Source organism: Aethalodelphis obliquidens, unplaced genomic scaffold, assembly GCF_003676395.1.
Source record: "Aethalodelphis obliquidens isolate GAN/ISIS:26980383/991018 unplaced genomic scaffold, ASM367639v1 scaffold18, whole genome shotgun sequence".
Classification (NCBI taxonomy): Eukaryota; Metazoa; Chordata; class Mammalia; order Artiodactyla; family Delphinidae; genus Aethalodelphis; species Aethalodelphis obliquidens.
Genome location: NW_020837962.1, coordinates 16528658 through 16544470, shown reverse-complemented (window position 1 = coordinate 16544470; position 15813 = coordinate 16528658). Strand labels below are relative to the sequence as shown.

General features: G+C 42.8%; 1 protein-coding gene across 4 annotated transcripts in view; it reads left to right on the top strand.

The window, feature by feature from the left end:
• RALGAPA2 (Ral GTPase activating protein catalytic subunit alpha 2) overlaps window positions 1–15813 on the top strand; it is a 282446-nt gene that overhangs the window by 114909 nt on the left and 151724 nt on the right. For all 4 annotated transcript variants that reach the window (XR_003435157.1, XM_027118095.1, XM_027118094.1 and 1 more), the window contains 5 exons: window positions 1928–2018; window positions 3365–3541; window positions 12628–12821; window positions 13856–13954; window positions 14185–14340. Coding sequence is in view for 3 of the 4 variants with exons in the window: in XM_027118095.1 (XP_026973896.1) it covers window positions 1928–2018; window positions 3365–3541; window positions 12628–12821; window positions 13856–13954; window positions 14185–14340 (717 nt within the window). In the remaining variant the exon portion in view is untranslated. The remainder of the gene's footprint in view (window positions 1–1927; window positions 2019–3364; window positions 3542–12627; window positions 12822–13855; window positions 13955–14184; window positions 14341–15813) is intronic.

Below are 15813 nucleotides of genomic sequence, written 5' to 3'. Positions count from 1 at the left end.
TCCTTTTGCCACAGGGAGTGGTAACATTAGATTTACCCCTAAAGTAGCTGCATTTCACTGCCCTGGTTTCAGTTTGCTTTGTGGGGTAGGGAGAGGGTGTGGATCACTTGGAGGTTTATTTTACTTCCTGTGAGACCCAAATTTTTATGTAGGTTCTAGTTCTGTAGTGGGAGGATATTTCATCTCTCAGAGAATCAGAAGCAGAAGAGCCCACATTCTGCTTTTCAATTAAGGAAGTATCCTGGGTATATTTCCACTGTCATATTAGACCTATATTATCCTTCCTTAAGGCTGAGTAATATTTTTTTCATATACTGTTAATCTTCTAAATATCTTATTTATGACCTACTTCTGTGTTTTAGCTTAATAATTATTCTGTCCTTTAATTATACATCTTAGTCCCCCCTTTTCATGTGTTTGCTTGTTTAATATTCATTCCTTTAGTTGGCTCATTGAATCCCATGTTTTTTGTATACTCTGAACTGGAGGGCCTTAAATATCTATCTTCATTTTTGGCTGTATCCTCCATCTCACCAGCTGTGGATTTTTATTGCACACTTATAGCACATTCCCTTTAGATATTCAGCCCAAAGATGAAAATTAAAATATCAGAAACTTTCTCAAGTTCCTCTATCCATTGTCTGTCCATCCATCCGTCCTCCCTCCCTTCCTTTCTCCCTCCCTCCCTCCCTCTCTCCCTTCTTTCCTTCTTTCCTTCATCACCATCATTCTCATGGTCCCCTAGATTCATATCCTTTTGTGATTAAACTTCCACTCCCATGTACAACTCTTATATAAGCTCTCATATAAGCTCTTGACTGTCATTCTGCAGCATTTTTAAATTTATCTTTTCTTCTCCTTTTCTACCATCAAAAGCCTTATCTCCTCACTCCTGAGTCACTGTAACAGTTCCATAGCAACTTCTTAACTCTGTCCTGCAGATAGCTACTCGACTTAACCTTTCTCGTTTTGTTTTTAATCACAATAAGCTATTGTCTGGAACAGACAGTTGCTCATTTTGTCAATACTGGGTTGAAATTCCTAAGCCTGATGTTGGCAGCCCCCTGGCAGCTGCCTCTTGTAGAAGGTGGTCGCATTTTCTTCCTACCATTTTCACCTGACTGCCCTGCATGGCCTGCTATAATCGGCTTCTTTTCCTGCACATAGAACTTGCTGATTCCTCAGTGCTTCCTGCCCTGAGTCCCCTCCTGCCTTCTCTCTACCACCTCATGTCTGTTGCTTCTTGAACAGCTACTGTCACTGTGAGCCGCTCAAGGTAATGCTTTATTCTGCAAACCTTTTAGAGAGAGTTGACTCGCATATATTGCTACTCTGCATTGTAACCGTTTTGTGTAATTTGTGTATGTTTTGTCTTTCCAAGCCAGTTATGTAAATTTTAGAGGATGCGAATTGCCTCACAGTGTTCTAGTCCCCTGTTTTTAAACCACGGTCCAGTGCTGAGCGGTGCTCAGGAAAGCCTGCTGCACACGTAACAAGGGAAGCACTGAATGACCTTTGGGAGTCTGGGTGGAGTTTCTGCCTTCCCTGCCAGCACCCTGGCCATCCACGGGGACTTAGGCTTCCTGGAGGATTGTATCCGTTATCCATGTGTGCCAGAGCAGAGGTACCAGTAGAATTTCAAAATAAACGATTTCCATATAACTTGGCACCCCTCCTCAGTAGACCATTTTAATTGGATGTCAACTGACAAAGTAGAAGCCTTAAATTTCAGATCTTGTGTAATTTATAATTCAGTTATGGTAATTTGTGAACCCGTATCCTTCCAATGCAAAACGTCATTCAGTTTTTTTGTTGCCCGTTATTATTGTTTGTTTCTTTTTCTTTAGAAATGTGGACTAGAAACTTACCAGTCTTATAAAAATGAAAACTTCCCTGTACCAAATGCAATATTTCTTTCTGTCTGAAGATCTCAGTACGAAGAAGCAGCAGCCCCGCTGAATTGGATTTGAAAGATGATTTGCAGCAGACGCAAGGGAGATACAGGGGGAGACAGAAGAGTGAGTGCCAGCAAATGTGGTCTGTGTTCCTCCAGCTTTGGCGAGGCTGCATTTTGTTCCCTTTTGACTTTCTAACTCGAATGATATCTTGTCATCTGAAGGCACGTGGTTGTGAAATGGGACATCTTTATTCCTGGGATCCCAGGATTGATGGGTGGTTAGTGTGCACATACAGTTGAATAGATCCAGTCAGTTACCTATACCTTCGAGGCCTGTCTTTCCAGCCCTGGGACTTTCTCCAGGTGAGAAGCACAACCAAGGTTGATGTCTGGGTGAGCAGACAGACCCAGAAGGAAAAACGGCCTTCCCCAGAAAGTTTCCCCAGGTTAGGAGCAAAAGCTTCAGAAGTACCTTGAAGTCAACGGCATAAGTATTTAAAAAATAAAATCTGACTGGGATGCTGAGACGTACCATCACATACTGTGAAATGCAGTCCCTGATACTCCGCTTCCCTGAGGTCCACTGCCAGGGCCCCTCCTTCCTGGCGGATCCTGGTGGAGGGCGGAGCAGGACCTCTTAGGCTCCACCTTCTAGAGTCCTGGGGCAGTCAAAGTTAGGGAACTAGCAGGTTGGGGACTGGGACAGCTGTCAGTTCTCTGCAGGTGAAGAGCGGACAGCAGATTAGAAGCGGCAGGGCTGGGGGACTGTCAGCGGCAGATCGAAACGCAGCCGGCAGAGCTGCAGGCAGAGAGGGCGGACACCCCGAGTCCTTGTGGAGCAGACGGGATTTGGGGGGCAGGCTGGCTGGGTCTGTTCTGCGTCAGACTGAATAGTCCTGGGAGGCTTCACAGCCTTTGAAAGCATCCTTGTATCATGACAAATTAGAACTTTTTAGTGTTTAAAGGGGAGAGTATTGAAGAAAACCTTTTGTGTGGGACACCTCATCCCCCGGTAATCCTGGGTGATTCACCCCAGGTTCAAGTCTAGACATCAGGCACGAGGTGGAAGGCATCCTCGGGCTCTTCAGCCTGCCAGCATAAACTCGCTTCTGTGGTGGAATCGATTCCCCTCCCCTCCTCCACCCACCCCCGTTTTGTAGTTGAATAAGTCAGGGTAGAAAGCGTAAGAACTCGAGGTGATCTTCTCTGTACCTGGGGGAACTCAGTTAAGACCCCTGAATAGGGTGCGGCTTGGGCTGTAGGGTGGCACGGCCCATAAGGACTGCTTGTGCCCCACGCCTGGAACCTCTGTTTCATTGACCAGGAGCCCCACACAGGCCCCTTTTGAGCCTCTGTCCTGAGAACGATTCCTGCTGGGACAGCTGCTTAGTTCCCTGTGTGCTGGGATTGTGGACATGCTGGTTCCCTGCCCTTGGCTGTCTCAGACTGTGTCTCCCATTGTGCCAGGTGACAGTGTCAGCAGTGACCCTGCTCTGGGCTGCAACACCGAGGCAGAGCTGTCCCTGAGCCCGTGGCAGATCTGCGAGGAAGACCCGGAACTGAGCACGCCCACGGATGCTGTGACTGACTCCGATGCCCGCCACTGGTTACAACTCAGTCCCACGGATGCTTCCAACCTCACAGGTAACCAACTGCGTCTTTGAAAAGAGGCGCCGGTGCTAACACTGGTTGGGAGATCCCAGGGTTTGCCAGTTGCAAGAACTCTAGGGGTCCCTCAGCACAGTGGTAATGGGGGCTCCCTCCTCCCACATGGGTGCGCCGGCCCCAACCCCCTGTTCATAATCAGTTGTGAATTCACAGAGTCCTATGTGGAGAGGGTGCTGAAACAGTGGCCAAAAAGGGAGGAGGCCTGCCATGCGGACACCCACTGTCCACCATGGGAGGAGGTCTCTGATATTCATGCCAAGGCTTTGCGATCCGTGACCAAATGTGATTTACTCTGGAAACAGAGAAGAGTGATTTTTCCAACTGGCATGTATCCTAAATCCAGGATAAGTTAAAGAATTTGGGTAGCTTATTGATTACTATTTTCTTTAACTTTACTGTAGAATGTTTGATATATACAAGATAAGTTGTGAGGCATGTGTAAGTTAGGGACTGTAGTAATCAAATGAACACCAGCAAACCTGCACCCCGTGTAAGATGTAGAACAGCTGCCCCACCAGTGAGGCCCCAGCAGGCCCTTCTCAAGTCCTTCCCCTCCCGTCATCCTGTGACCCTGTCCCCAATTCTTCCTAAAATCATGCCCTTAACTTCTTTATAATTTTACCACAATATCTGTCTCCTCAAACACTACATCATTTAATTCTGGTTTTAAGCTCTTGAAAAATGTTGTCATATTCTGTATTTTTGCAACTTTTTTCCCTTGAGTGTCTGTATTTCTAAGATTCATGAATAGATTACAGAGCCGAACTTTCTGGGTCTGCATCCAGGCTCTGCCAGGGAATGGCAGGGTGGCCTTGAGCCAGTGAATCTCTCTGTCCTTCAGTTTCCTTTCTGTAGAGTGGGGATAGGAATCGTCTGTATTATGGGTTGTTGCAGGAATCAGTGAGTGAGCACCTGAATCAAGAGCGCAGAGCAGTGTGTGTGGAAGCACTCTGCAGTCTTAGCTGTTCACACGCACACACACACGTCCTGTGACCCTGGGCAAGTGAACCTCTAAAGGCTCAGTTCCCTTACCTTGTGACAGGGGAGGACGGGGACACCAAGAGAAGTTGGGTTTTTGTTTTGCTTTGTTTTGCTAAGTGTCAGGAGAGACTAGTGTTCTGAGGAGCTCAGCGAGGGCGATGCCGACCATGGCCACGTCCCTCCTGGCCCACTGCATTCCTGCATCCATAGACGTCCTCGATGAGAACAGCAACAGCAAACCACGAAGCGCATGTTGAGTAAAAAGTGGTATTAAAATGCTAAAAGTCATTTTAAAATTAGAAGTCAAGGCAAAACTTTGAACTTCGTTTTTTCTTTTTGTTTTTTTTAACCAGGCAAACTGGTTTTCACTAATTACAATATAAAATTTAACCAGCCCCTGATGTTTTTGGAAGTTCCTAACGGAGTAACATAAAAACTTCGTAAAATTTAGTTTTTGGTAAAACTTAGTGTTGGATAAAATCTTTTATCTGTGAGGTAGATAAGACCAAGGAGAATAATCTTCATGTGTATTTAATGTGTATCTTAATTAAGACTAGAAAAACGAGCAGAGAAAAACAAACCAGGTAACTGTAAATGAGTAACGCATTGCCCTATAATGCTGTATATGCCGTCCTTCAGAGATAGTGGACATTTTTGGTCTAAGTATTCACATCTGCCAATGGTAGAAGCCTTGCAAAATCAATGAGAGAATGATTGGCAAAGCCATGTGCTGACTTTTATAAATTATTGGGTAGTATTGATAACTTGTGCTTCTCAAAGGTGTGGTTCTTTTGGAAATGATTTAAAATTCTTCATATATATAGTGATACATAGACATGTATAATGATTTTGAATAATAATACCATAAACTTATAAGGGATTTGACAGTTTGCAAGGAACTTTGAGGCATCCTCTTTGATTTTTATGGTAAGCAGGCCAGGTCATACAAATTCTGTTCTAGGGATGGAGAAGCTGAGACCCAGAGAAATTGTGTTGTCTCGCTGGGGAGTAAGTGCCAGAGTTGGAACTGGCTTCCAGAGTGTTCTGACTCCAGATGCAGCGCTGTGCCTACTCCTTTCTTCTACGCTACTGTTAAAATTACAGCTGCAAACCCCTCTGAACTATTTGGGAATTATTAACACATTTATGGAATAAATGGCTTCTTTGGGTCCAATATACAGATTGTCCAACGGAAATCATCTTCGTGGTACTATCAAAGGCAATACTGAATTTTCAGTAAGTTGAATTTACTTAAACAAGGACTAGTTTTAATTAGTTTTATTGAAAGGAAAGAAAATTGGGTGATTATGTCTTTTGTCTGTCCTCTGGGAAGATTAGTTCTGATCCCATCTCAGAGTGTGCATGGGACCGCTTAATTTAATAAACTCGTGTGAGGTAATTTTATATGATGCACTCTCTGTTGTGATTAACTCCTCCAAATACTTAGTTCTTCTTTGAAATTCTAATATCGAGAATCAGTACACTCAGTTCAATAGTTCATCTTGTCATCTGTGAAAAGGACAAACCGTAATATGATAAGGTTTAAGGATTATCGCAGTTCTGAATTTAACTTTCTGTTCTTAGGAGAACAATTTCTTCATAAATGGACAAAATAAAACTCATGTTACCCTGATCTCCAGGACACACAAAGAGAGTGACCCAACAATTTGAGCGTGTCTCTGTTTCTCGTTGAATAATCCTACCAGTTATCAAATGCTTAGAATAATAAACTGCTTCCAAAATCTGAAATTCCTTTATCATTGGCAAGCTAACAGTTCAGTTTTATATTTGCTTTCTTATTTAAATCATTTCATGTTTTCTGAGACTAACAGCTAAATTTATGGTGCATTGTTTCACAGTGTGTCTGGGATTTGTATGGCAAGACATGGAGACATAGAGATGATTGTCATGAAGGAAGAAGTTTATAGAAATAGGGGCATGACATGCCATGCAGGGGGGCACATGAGGAGGCACAAGGGTTAGGGGCAGGAAGACAGGGGAAAACGTGGGCAACAGCCTTTACTGTCGTTTACATGGGAAACGGAAGGCAAGGCAGGCTATGCAGACTCAGGAGCGGCTAGTTGGGATAATTTCAGCAGACCCTAGAGCACAGACACTGGCCCTGGTTGCCTGGTGCCGGACCCCATGGTGATGAGGGCACAGGGACATCCCCTTGATGGCAAGAGCTGGACAGAGGAGGTAGGTGGGAGGCCTGGGTTTGGGATTGTGGGGTTCGCATGTGGAAGACACACTCCCTGGGGAGTTGTTTGCTATCTCTAGGAATTAGCTAACCCTGGGACGGGCAGTCCCTTCCTGGTCAAGGAGGCCCCAGATGCCAGAGCGTCAAGAATACTGAAAATAAGAAATTAGAGTTGACTCGTGCGTAAGTTTTGTTCTGTTGAGCTTATGATTTTCTAGGGGGGAGTATTTTTGACTCTATAGGTAAGAACCAGTATTGCTGTTGACCTCATCTCTTATTTAGCAAATAAGCTTATAGTCTAGAAATACTGAATTTGATGCTATAAGAAATAAAAAGATGAATAAGTCATAGCCATGACTGACTTACGAGCTTACCAAAAATAAGACATTTATCCTGATAAGGACAAATAATGCAATAAGTGCTATGTGATTTATTTAAAAGGAGTTTTAATCACAGGGATAGACGAATAGACTAAGGGAATGGAGTATAAAATACATACTGGATCCACACAGGCACGGAGTCCTGATACACGAAAGAGACAGCATTCCAGGTCTGACAGGGAAAGAATGGACTGCCCCCACAAAGGCCTGCGGGACAATATTTAGCCACAGGGCAGAAAATGGGACAGATTCCCTACCTCCCACCTTGCCCACAGCCAGGTCCCTATGGATAAAATGCTTAAATGTGGAAAGGAAAACTTAGTAACTTTTGGAAGAAAATATCCTCTAAAAATATGTCTAAGACCTTGGGGTAGGGAAGGCTTTCTTAAATGGGATGGAAAAAAAAAAAAAAGCTAACCATAAGAAACGTGTCAGTCATTAATTCAACTTCAGCATAAGGAAAACTTTCTTTTCATTGTCAGAGAAACTTTAAGAACTCAGGGTTAGCAGAACGCTGCAGGTAAGGGCCAGCTCTGTTGCTCCTTCCAGGTGCCTGTCAATTGTCATTGGTCATTGCTCACTGGTCATGTTCACAGCTGATTCTTGGCTCCCAGGACACTACATAGCAGGAGAGGAATAGTCAGTAAATACTTGAATCAGTGAATGAATAAGCTTTAAGCTGCAGGCTGTTGTTTGAGTTAGCTAAAAACAGCAGTGAAATTTTAACCTTTTTTGATCATAAAAAATATGTACGATTGAGTTTCCAAGTCTCTTGTTTAGTATATTTATCACATCTCTGCCTCTAGATGTTGTTATCAAAATCCTTTGACCATTTCTGCTTTTAACTATAACTTCTGCTTTTAATTATCACTGTTACCTGCCACCAAAACCATTCACAGGAATGGTGTGTCAGCATCCTCTGCCGTTGCAGACATTTTTGGCATTTCCACCAGGCTTTGATCTATTTTGAAAACATAAAACTTTCTAAAGAAAAATAACGATGAGAAGTACCGTGGAGTTGCTTGCTCTCCTTTGTAATCTTTAACATGAATGTTGCGTGTGCCTGGGAAGCAGATGAGGAAGGAGAAAGAGGGTCAGACGGCGGTGACGGTCAGCAGAGTGCCAACCTGTGTCTTCTCCACTTTTAATCAAAAGTCTAGGCCTAATTTTTCTGGTCCCAGAACTAAGGTGTTTCTGTTGAGCCTTTGGTTTGTGCCTTTGGTTAAGTTTTCAACTCAAAAGGGAAAATCATTGGGCTTCCCTGGTGGTGCAGTGGTTGAGAGTCCGCCTGCCGATGCAGGGGACATGGGTTCGTGCCCCGGTCCGGGAAGATCCCACATGCTGCGGAGTGGCTGGGCCCGTGAGCCATGGCCGCTGAGCCTGTGCGTCCGGAGCCTGTGCTCCGCAACAGGAGAGGCCACAACAGTGAGAGGCCCGTGTACCGCAAAAAAAAAAAAAAAAAGGAAAATCATTTCCAAAGCACCAGCTATGTTTCATCAACCCTCCACCAAACCTACACGAGACTGCTGCTGTGTGAAGCCGCCCTTGGGTCCTAAGTGCCTGTTTTACTGATTAGCAAGACTTAACTCACGGCTAAAATCCCTTGCATATTTGCAAAGTTCTGAACTTTAGATTGCTCCTGTATTAAAGTCCTGTATGTGTTGGGAGAAAGATGATATAACTTTTATTTGTTTGCAAGACTTCCTACTTTAACAACAACAAAAAAATGTTAATGTCTCTATAGCATTTAATAATAATGGAACAAAAAGATGCTAGGCTAGCATACTAGCTTGCTCATGAAAAAGAAAATGAACTAAGTGTTTGGTGTTTTTAAGGTGAACATGAAATTTTCAGAAATCTCTCAAATCCCGATTCTTAATTAAGTGCTGCTTCACTGAGGAACCATCTACATGCAAAATGTCAGCATCTGTTCTGTTACTTATGCCATGCGTGGAATAATTTTGGGTAAAAACATTTCAACTCATTAAAAAATTTTTTTCACAGTAATATTGAGCATGCAATCGTTTCAAATACCTCGAAAAGACTCCCTGTATTTTGATAATGTGATGGGGGATGCTACCTAGAATTTTATCACTGAGGAATACATTTTTCTGAGAGCAAAGCAGTATTGAAACAGTTTCTTTTTTTGGAGGGGGGGATCCTTCCATAACTGAGAATGTGTTTGCTGGCAGGTAGCAGGGAGGTGTAGGTGATAAGACACCTGAACTCTGTTTACTTGGAGCTGTCACTCAAGGGAAGTCCCAGCCTGACTAGAAGGCTGGGGGCTAATCTCCACCTCAGATGGCTGCATTTTGGGGGCGATGGTTGGGGATGGAGCAAAGCTCTAAGTCACTGAGTTCCCTTACTTTTTTTACCCCTCAAGGAATTAAAGACTCATGGATGAGAATTTTTCTCATTCTTCTTGAGAAGAATAAATGCTGTATCATGCTGCTTGTTCACTTGGGAGCTTAGGTTGGTACGTAAGGTTCATTTGAAGCTTCAGCAAACCTCCTTGGACTGTCAGATGCTTGCTACTGCACGCATCTTACAGAGTAAATGTGAGGAGGTCGAGCCTGTCTTCTGAGGTTTTGTAAAAGGCAGTCTGAGAGCCCAGAAGGGCCGTAGTTAGGCTTTTGCTGTCTATGCAGGCACACTGTGTGGGATTCCAGCTTGGATTATCTGTGCCAGCTCAGTTGATTGTATGATACGGATGTGGGAAATACAGGTGTGTTTTGCTCTAAGAAGGAACAGTGCTCCTGGATTTGGGAAGATCTGTCCGTGACAACATGTACCATCCGTATCAAATCCTCTGTTTCAGGGTCTTGGCATCTTTCCATAACGAATATATTGATAATAAGCTGTCAGCAGCTGTCTCGGGCACAGTGCGGGAAGCGCACGGAGCCCGCCCTGGATTTGCCCTGGTCCCTCCTCCACCCGCTCCTCCTGGTCCTTGCCGGCTCTGCTCATCCCTCTACTTGAGCTCCTTGCATCCGTAGACTGTGCTCCCATTTCTATGGTTAGGCCCCGGCAGTATATGCACCCAAGATGATGCTCAGCGGTGGTTAATGGTTGCCACCGTGTCTGGGTGGGACACAGCTCTTTAAACCCCCTCCAAAGATTCGAAAGAGAAGCAAAGCAGAGGTGACTTAAACAGAAAGCCAAAAGTAAGATGTGAGAGATAAAAATCAAATAAATCAGCAGCTACAATAAAAATAAACAATTTAAACTTGCAATTCAATTCAGAAACTCTTGGGTTAGGTTGAAGACATAAAATCCAGCAATATGATGTTTACCAGAGGTACCCCTAATACATAATGTACAGGGAGATCCTAAGTAAATAAATAAACACATTGATACATAGGAAGAAAGGTGGACCAGGGGTGTAGCTCTGTGTGTGTCAGTCACGTAAACTTTAAAGCAGAAGTCATTTATTAGTGACAGCAATAATTCTGAATTTATATGAACTTCATAGCCTCCAGATATATGAAGCGAAATTTGACGGAATTACTAGGAACTACTGATAAAACCATAATCATAGTAGGAAATTTTAATATCAGCTCTAGTTAATAGATGAGTTAAGCAGAAAAAATATTAAAAGAGAAGATTTACACAATACAATTAATCTTGATTGAATGTAGATCTATATGTGTAAAATTGTTTGAACTTAATTTTAAAATACCTGAGATTTTTTTTTTCAAACACATGGAACATTTACAGAAATTGACCAGTTAGATCATTAAGCAAGCCTCAACAAACGTCCATGATTTGAAACTGTATTACATTCCATGAATATGATGAAAGAAATTCAGAAGAACAAAAAGGAAAGAGAAGAAAACGACATTAAGAAACTGAAACTGCATTTCAAATAAATTAAGTCCAAAAAGAAATCAAATTTTGAACTGGAAAATATTTCAAATTGACTACAGCGAAATGTAGCTGAGTACTGATATGGAGGAAACTATGTGGCCTTAGGTGTGTACACTAGAAGCAAAAAACACTAATTTATTCAATGTCTTATTCAAAAAATTAGGAAAAGAATGGCAGCAGAATAATATACAGAAGTTGACAAAAAAGGAACTAATGAAGCTAAGTACATAACATATACTAGAAAGCAATAGAGAAAACAAAGACCACTCTTTAAAGACATGAATAAAATAGACAAATAGGCAAGATAAATCAAGGAAAAAATATTGGGAGTGAAAAAGGGAACAGAGCTGCAAAAACAATATAAAATTAAAAAATAATACAATAGGTTAATTCTAATAGAGTTATTTAAAATTAAGAGGACAATTCCTAGCTTTACTGAAGCTTCAAATAAAAGAGAAACTGTCTTTTTCAACCTGTTTCAGACAGATTGAAACTCTCCAGAGTTAATAATTTTTCACCCCAAAAAATTTCAAGAATTGGAACGCTGCTGACTCTAAAATTACAAAGGAAACTACGGGAAAGTGAGCACTTTTCCAACACAGAATTCTGTACCCAGCCAAACTATGAATTACAAGTCAGGGACCCAAGACTTTCAGACATGAGGACGTGCGCCTTCCTCAGGCAGCCACAGGAAGACGTGGTCCACTAAAAGCGAGAAGCAAGCAGAGAAATACCGTGTGCCGTTTGTGATTCTGGTCTTACAAAGAAGAAATGTAAACGTGTTCACACAAAAGCCTGTATGCAATTGTAGCTTTATTTATAATCACCAAAACCAGGAAACTCTCCAATGTCCTTCATCAGGTCAGTGGATAAACTATCATACCTGTGGATACACAACCCCGTGGATGAATCTCTCAAATAAACGCATTATGCTAAGTGAAAGGAACCAGACAGAAAAGCTGCTTGCTATAGGGTTCCATTTATCGGACATTCTGGAAACTGCAGGATGTAGGGACACTGTAGGGACAAAAAACAGCAGGGGTTGTCTGGAACAGAGGTTCGGGGAGGGGACTGACTGTGAAGGGGCACTTGTAGAGTGAAGGGGCTATTTCGTATCAATTATGGTGGCAGTGTGTGGTGACAGTTACACCATCGTATACCTTTCTTACAAGTCCTTGAATCCAAGGAGGGTAAAATTTATTATAAACAAATTATATAACCCCCCCCCCATAAACCTGAGTGAATAGTAACAGCCACCACAAATGTCACTCCAGCCATGAGGCCTCCCCGGCCACCTTTTTTCATGGCCCTGTTCCCTACCTATCGTGTTCAAGTTTGCCTCCCCACCCCCCTGCTGCTTTTTAAAGCCCTTCACAGGGTCTCCAGGAACTGTTCTGTCATCTCTGGGCTGTTGTCCTTTTAGTTGGAAAGGAGCAGAATCATCTAACCTTTCCTCATGGAGCCCACTTTTCTGTCCTTCTGTCCTTCCAAGTTGTCAGCCATTTCATACTTCATCTTATTTTACTCTGAACACGTAAATTTTCAAGCACAGGTAATTTGCATGACAGAAAAAAAGGCTGTAACAATGAAATCAAAATTGCATTTACAGGGTTAACACACATCTTTCCCCACAGATAGCAGCGAATGCCTTGCTGATGACTGTAGCATAATCGCTGGGGGGACCCTCACGGGTTGGCACCCAGACTCGGCCGCCGTGTTATGGCGAAGAATCTTGGGAATCCTCGGAGACGTGAATAATATCCAGTCACCCAAGATCCATGCCAGAGTGTTTGGCTATCTCTATGAACTCTGGTACAAGCTAGCGAAGGTAAGTCCTGCCATCACCTTTTATTCTAATACGGGAACATTGCCTTATCACTTGACATAAAAACTGTGTTGCACGTAACTTCTGAACAGAAGTTTAGATGTTTAGACAAAGTACGTTTGACGATCCAAGAATAAATAATAATACTTATAGTTTGGTCATTTTATAAATGCCTAAGAGTTACTTCGTTTAACGTGCAAGTAGACTGTTACTATAGGATATTAAAGAATGGGATATTATACACTAGTTTTTTTTTTTTTTTTTTTTTTTTGCGGTGCGCGGGCCTCTCACTGCTGTGGCCCCTCCCGTTGCGGAGCACAGGCTCCGGACGCGCAGGCTCAGCGGCCATGGCTCACGGGCCCAGCCGCTCCGCGGCATGTGGGATCTTCCCGGACCGGGGCACAAACCCATGTCCCCTGCATCGGCAGGCGGACTCTCAACCACTGCGCCACCAGGGAAGCCCTATACACTAGTTTTAGTTACTCTCTTTATCAAGTGATACTGGTTTTATTGTACAAAATTGGAAGAATGTAGAAAAATGCTAAGAAGACAATCTCACCATCCACAGAGAAAACCAATATTAATATATAATCTTATTTCTGTGGATAAACATATTTTTATAAAAGAACTGTCTTAGAGTCCATACAATTTTCATTCTAGTTTTTTGTTTTTGTTTACAACATACATTTTCCCCATGCTAGTACTTTTTTTTTTTTTTTTCCAAAAACACACTTCGTGTTTATACAGTATAACCTGTGAAACCATTCCTTATCATTTGGAGTTCAGGGAGGCCTCTCCAGGCATTAAGATTGAAGGAAAAACAATGCCCTTGTTTTGTATTAGATCTAAAACCACCACACAGTTCAAAAAGACAGTAGACCTCGTGATAAAAGAAACACTTGTAAATGTTGTAGCTTTTCACTCAACTTACAGAAATTTAATTGGGAGCAGCTGTTTGACCATGGAGCACGTTTCTGAAGTATCATTGGGATAAACTGTGTGTTGCCTTCCCTAAAAGTCTCCTCTTTGTGAATTAGATACGGGATAACCTAGCAATAAGCCTGGATAACCAGTCTTCTCCGTCTCCTCCCGCCTTGATCCCACCCCTCAGAATGTTTGCATCATGGCTATTTAAGGCAAGTGAACATGTGTTTATTCCTTTATTGTAATTTCCTCTTCCTTCCTAAATTGAGTTTAAAAAATGTAATTGCCCAAGACTGCATGTTTTGAGGACAGGCTGGATCTCACTCCAGCCAGCACATCCCACATCTCCATAAACAACTTTATGGAAAACTGAAAAGTAAGTGAATGGACAAAATGCATCTGCATCTGGAGTTGATTAAATCTCTAAACGTCTCCTTGGCAGGCGACAACGCTGCCCGATGCATATAAGGAAGGCAAACTCCAAGCCTACAAGCTGATCTGCGCCATGATGACCCGACGCCAGGACGTGCTGCCCAACTCGGACTTCCTGGTGCATTTTTACCTCGTCATGCACCTGGGACTAACCAGCGAGGACCAGGTATCTGGGACTCCGCCATCGCGGTGGCCTGTCGTTCGGAAAGTGCATGTCACTCTTTGCAGGTGAAATTGGGGTTTATGAAAGTACCTCCAAAATGTTGAAATCCTCATTAGTTCCGCGTCTTCTACACCCAGCAGCACCAGCAGCCTTTCAGAAATGTAAGTCTGACTTGTCTCACCGGAGCTGCTTCTCCCCACTGACTCTGCATTTCACCAGCCAAATTTGAATTTTACCCCTTGGCCTGTCCAGTTATGTATCATTTAACGTCTGCCTGTTGTCAGCCTCAAAAATACTTATCTCACCCACTTTTTGTTGGGGTTCTACATTAGCTATTGTATGAAGAAAATGATTTTGGTCATTTAAAAATGTTCGAAAGCTACTGTCTTAGGAGTTAGGATGTTTTTGTGAACAACCTCACCTATAGATTAGGGATCCTGACATCTCTTGATAAGGAGTCTCTCAAAGAAATGTGATTGGTAGTTAAGTTGAAACAGAAGGGCCAAAGGAGCCACTAGCAATCAGCCTGTAGCCCTCGGCCTTCCTCCCTCTGGAAGTCCCCTGGTGGTGGGCAGAGGACCTGGACCGGCAGGAACACTGACTTTTGACTTGCTGTCTGAATATCAAGCAGGCAAGTGAAGAGGTTGATTTGTGAAGCCTGAGGTTATTCTGGACACTATCTGGAGGATGGATTTAGAGATGTGACAGTGGTGGGGTAGAGTAGGAGGCTGGGCCTGGAGGTTAATTAGGAAGTGATTAAACAAATACAGATTTTTTTTTAAATGGCGAGAACTAAGATGGTAGCACTGGAGATGGGAAGAAGGAAAGGGAAAGGTTTAAGAGGTTTGAAGGCATTTAATTTTATCACTGAGTCTTCTTGACTGATTAGAGATTTGAGGAGTGTTTCAGAATTTACCCTTTAAATTGTAGATACTTACCAGTGAACTTGAATCATTCGTGAACTACCAAGTAGCCATCCTTTCTGTCTTTATTTGATGCTTTGAATATATGATGCAGACACACGGACCTTTTGATACATGGAAGAGGTCATTCTTTGGATTTGCCAGCCTTACCTTGGGCCCTGTTTAAAACTCTTGTAAAATATTCCCTGATAAACACTTCAAGCTTCAGTCACTGAACTTTTCTTCTGAAGTAATAGCCATTCTGTCCTACTGAGTTGTCTCTGTCATATTCACTCCAATTCCAGCAGTGTGCAATGGACATCTGTAGAGCAGAGACTGGACTTAGATGCACAGGCTCGTTTATTTCCTAAACAAATGTAGAAATAGAGACACATAAGTAGACCTGTTTGTACTCCTTGCTCAGATATTTTGCAGCCATCATTGCGGACGGAAGCATGTTTTACAGAATGATGCAACTCAGGGCATGTGGAAGATTAAAGGGTAGAAATAGGGAAGAGAATTAACTCACAGATAATAATGAGATCCCTCAGTGACAGAACCAAGAGAGGAAGGT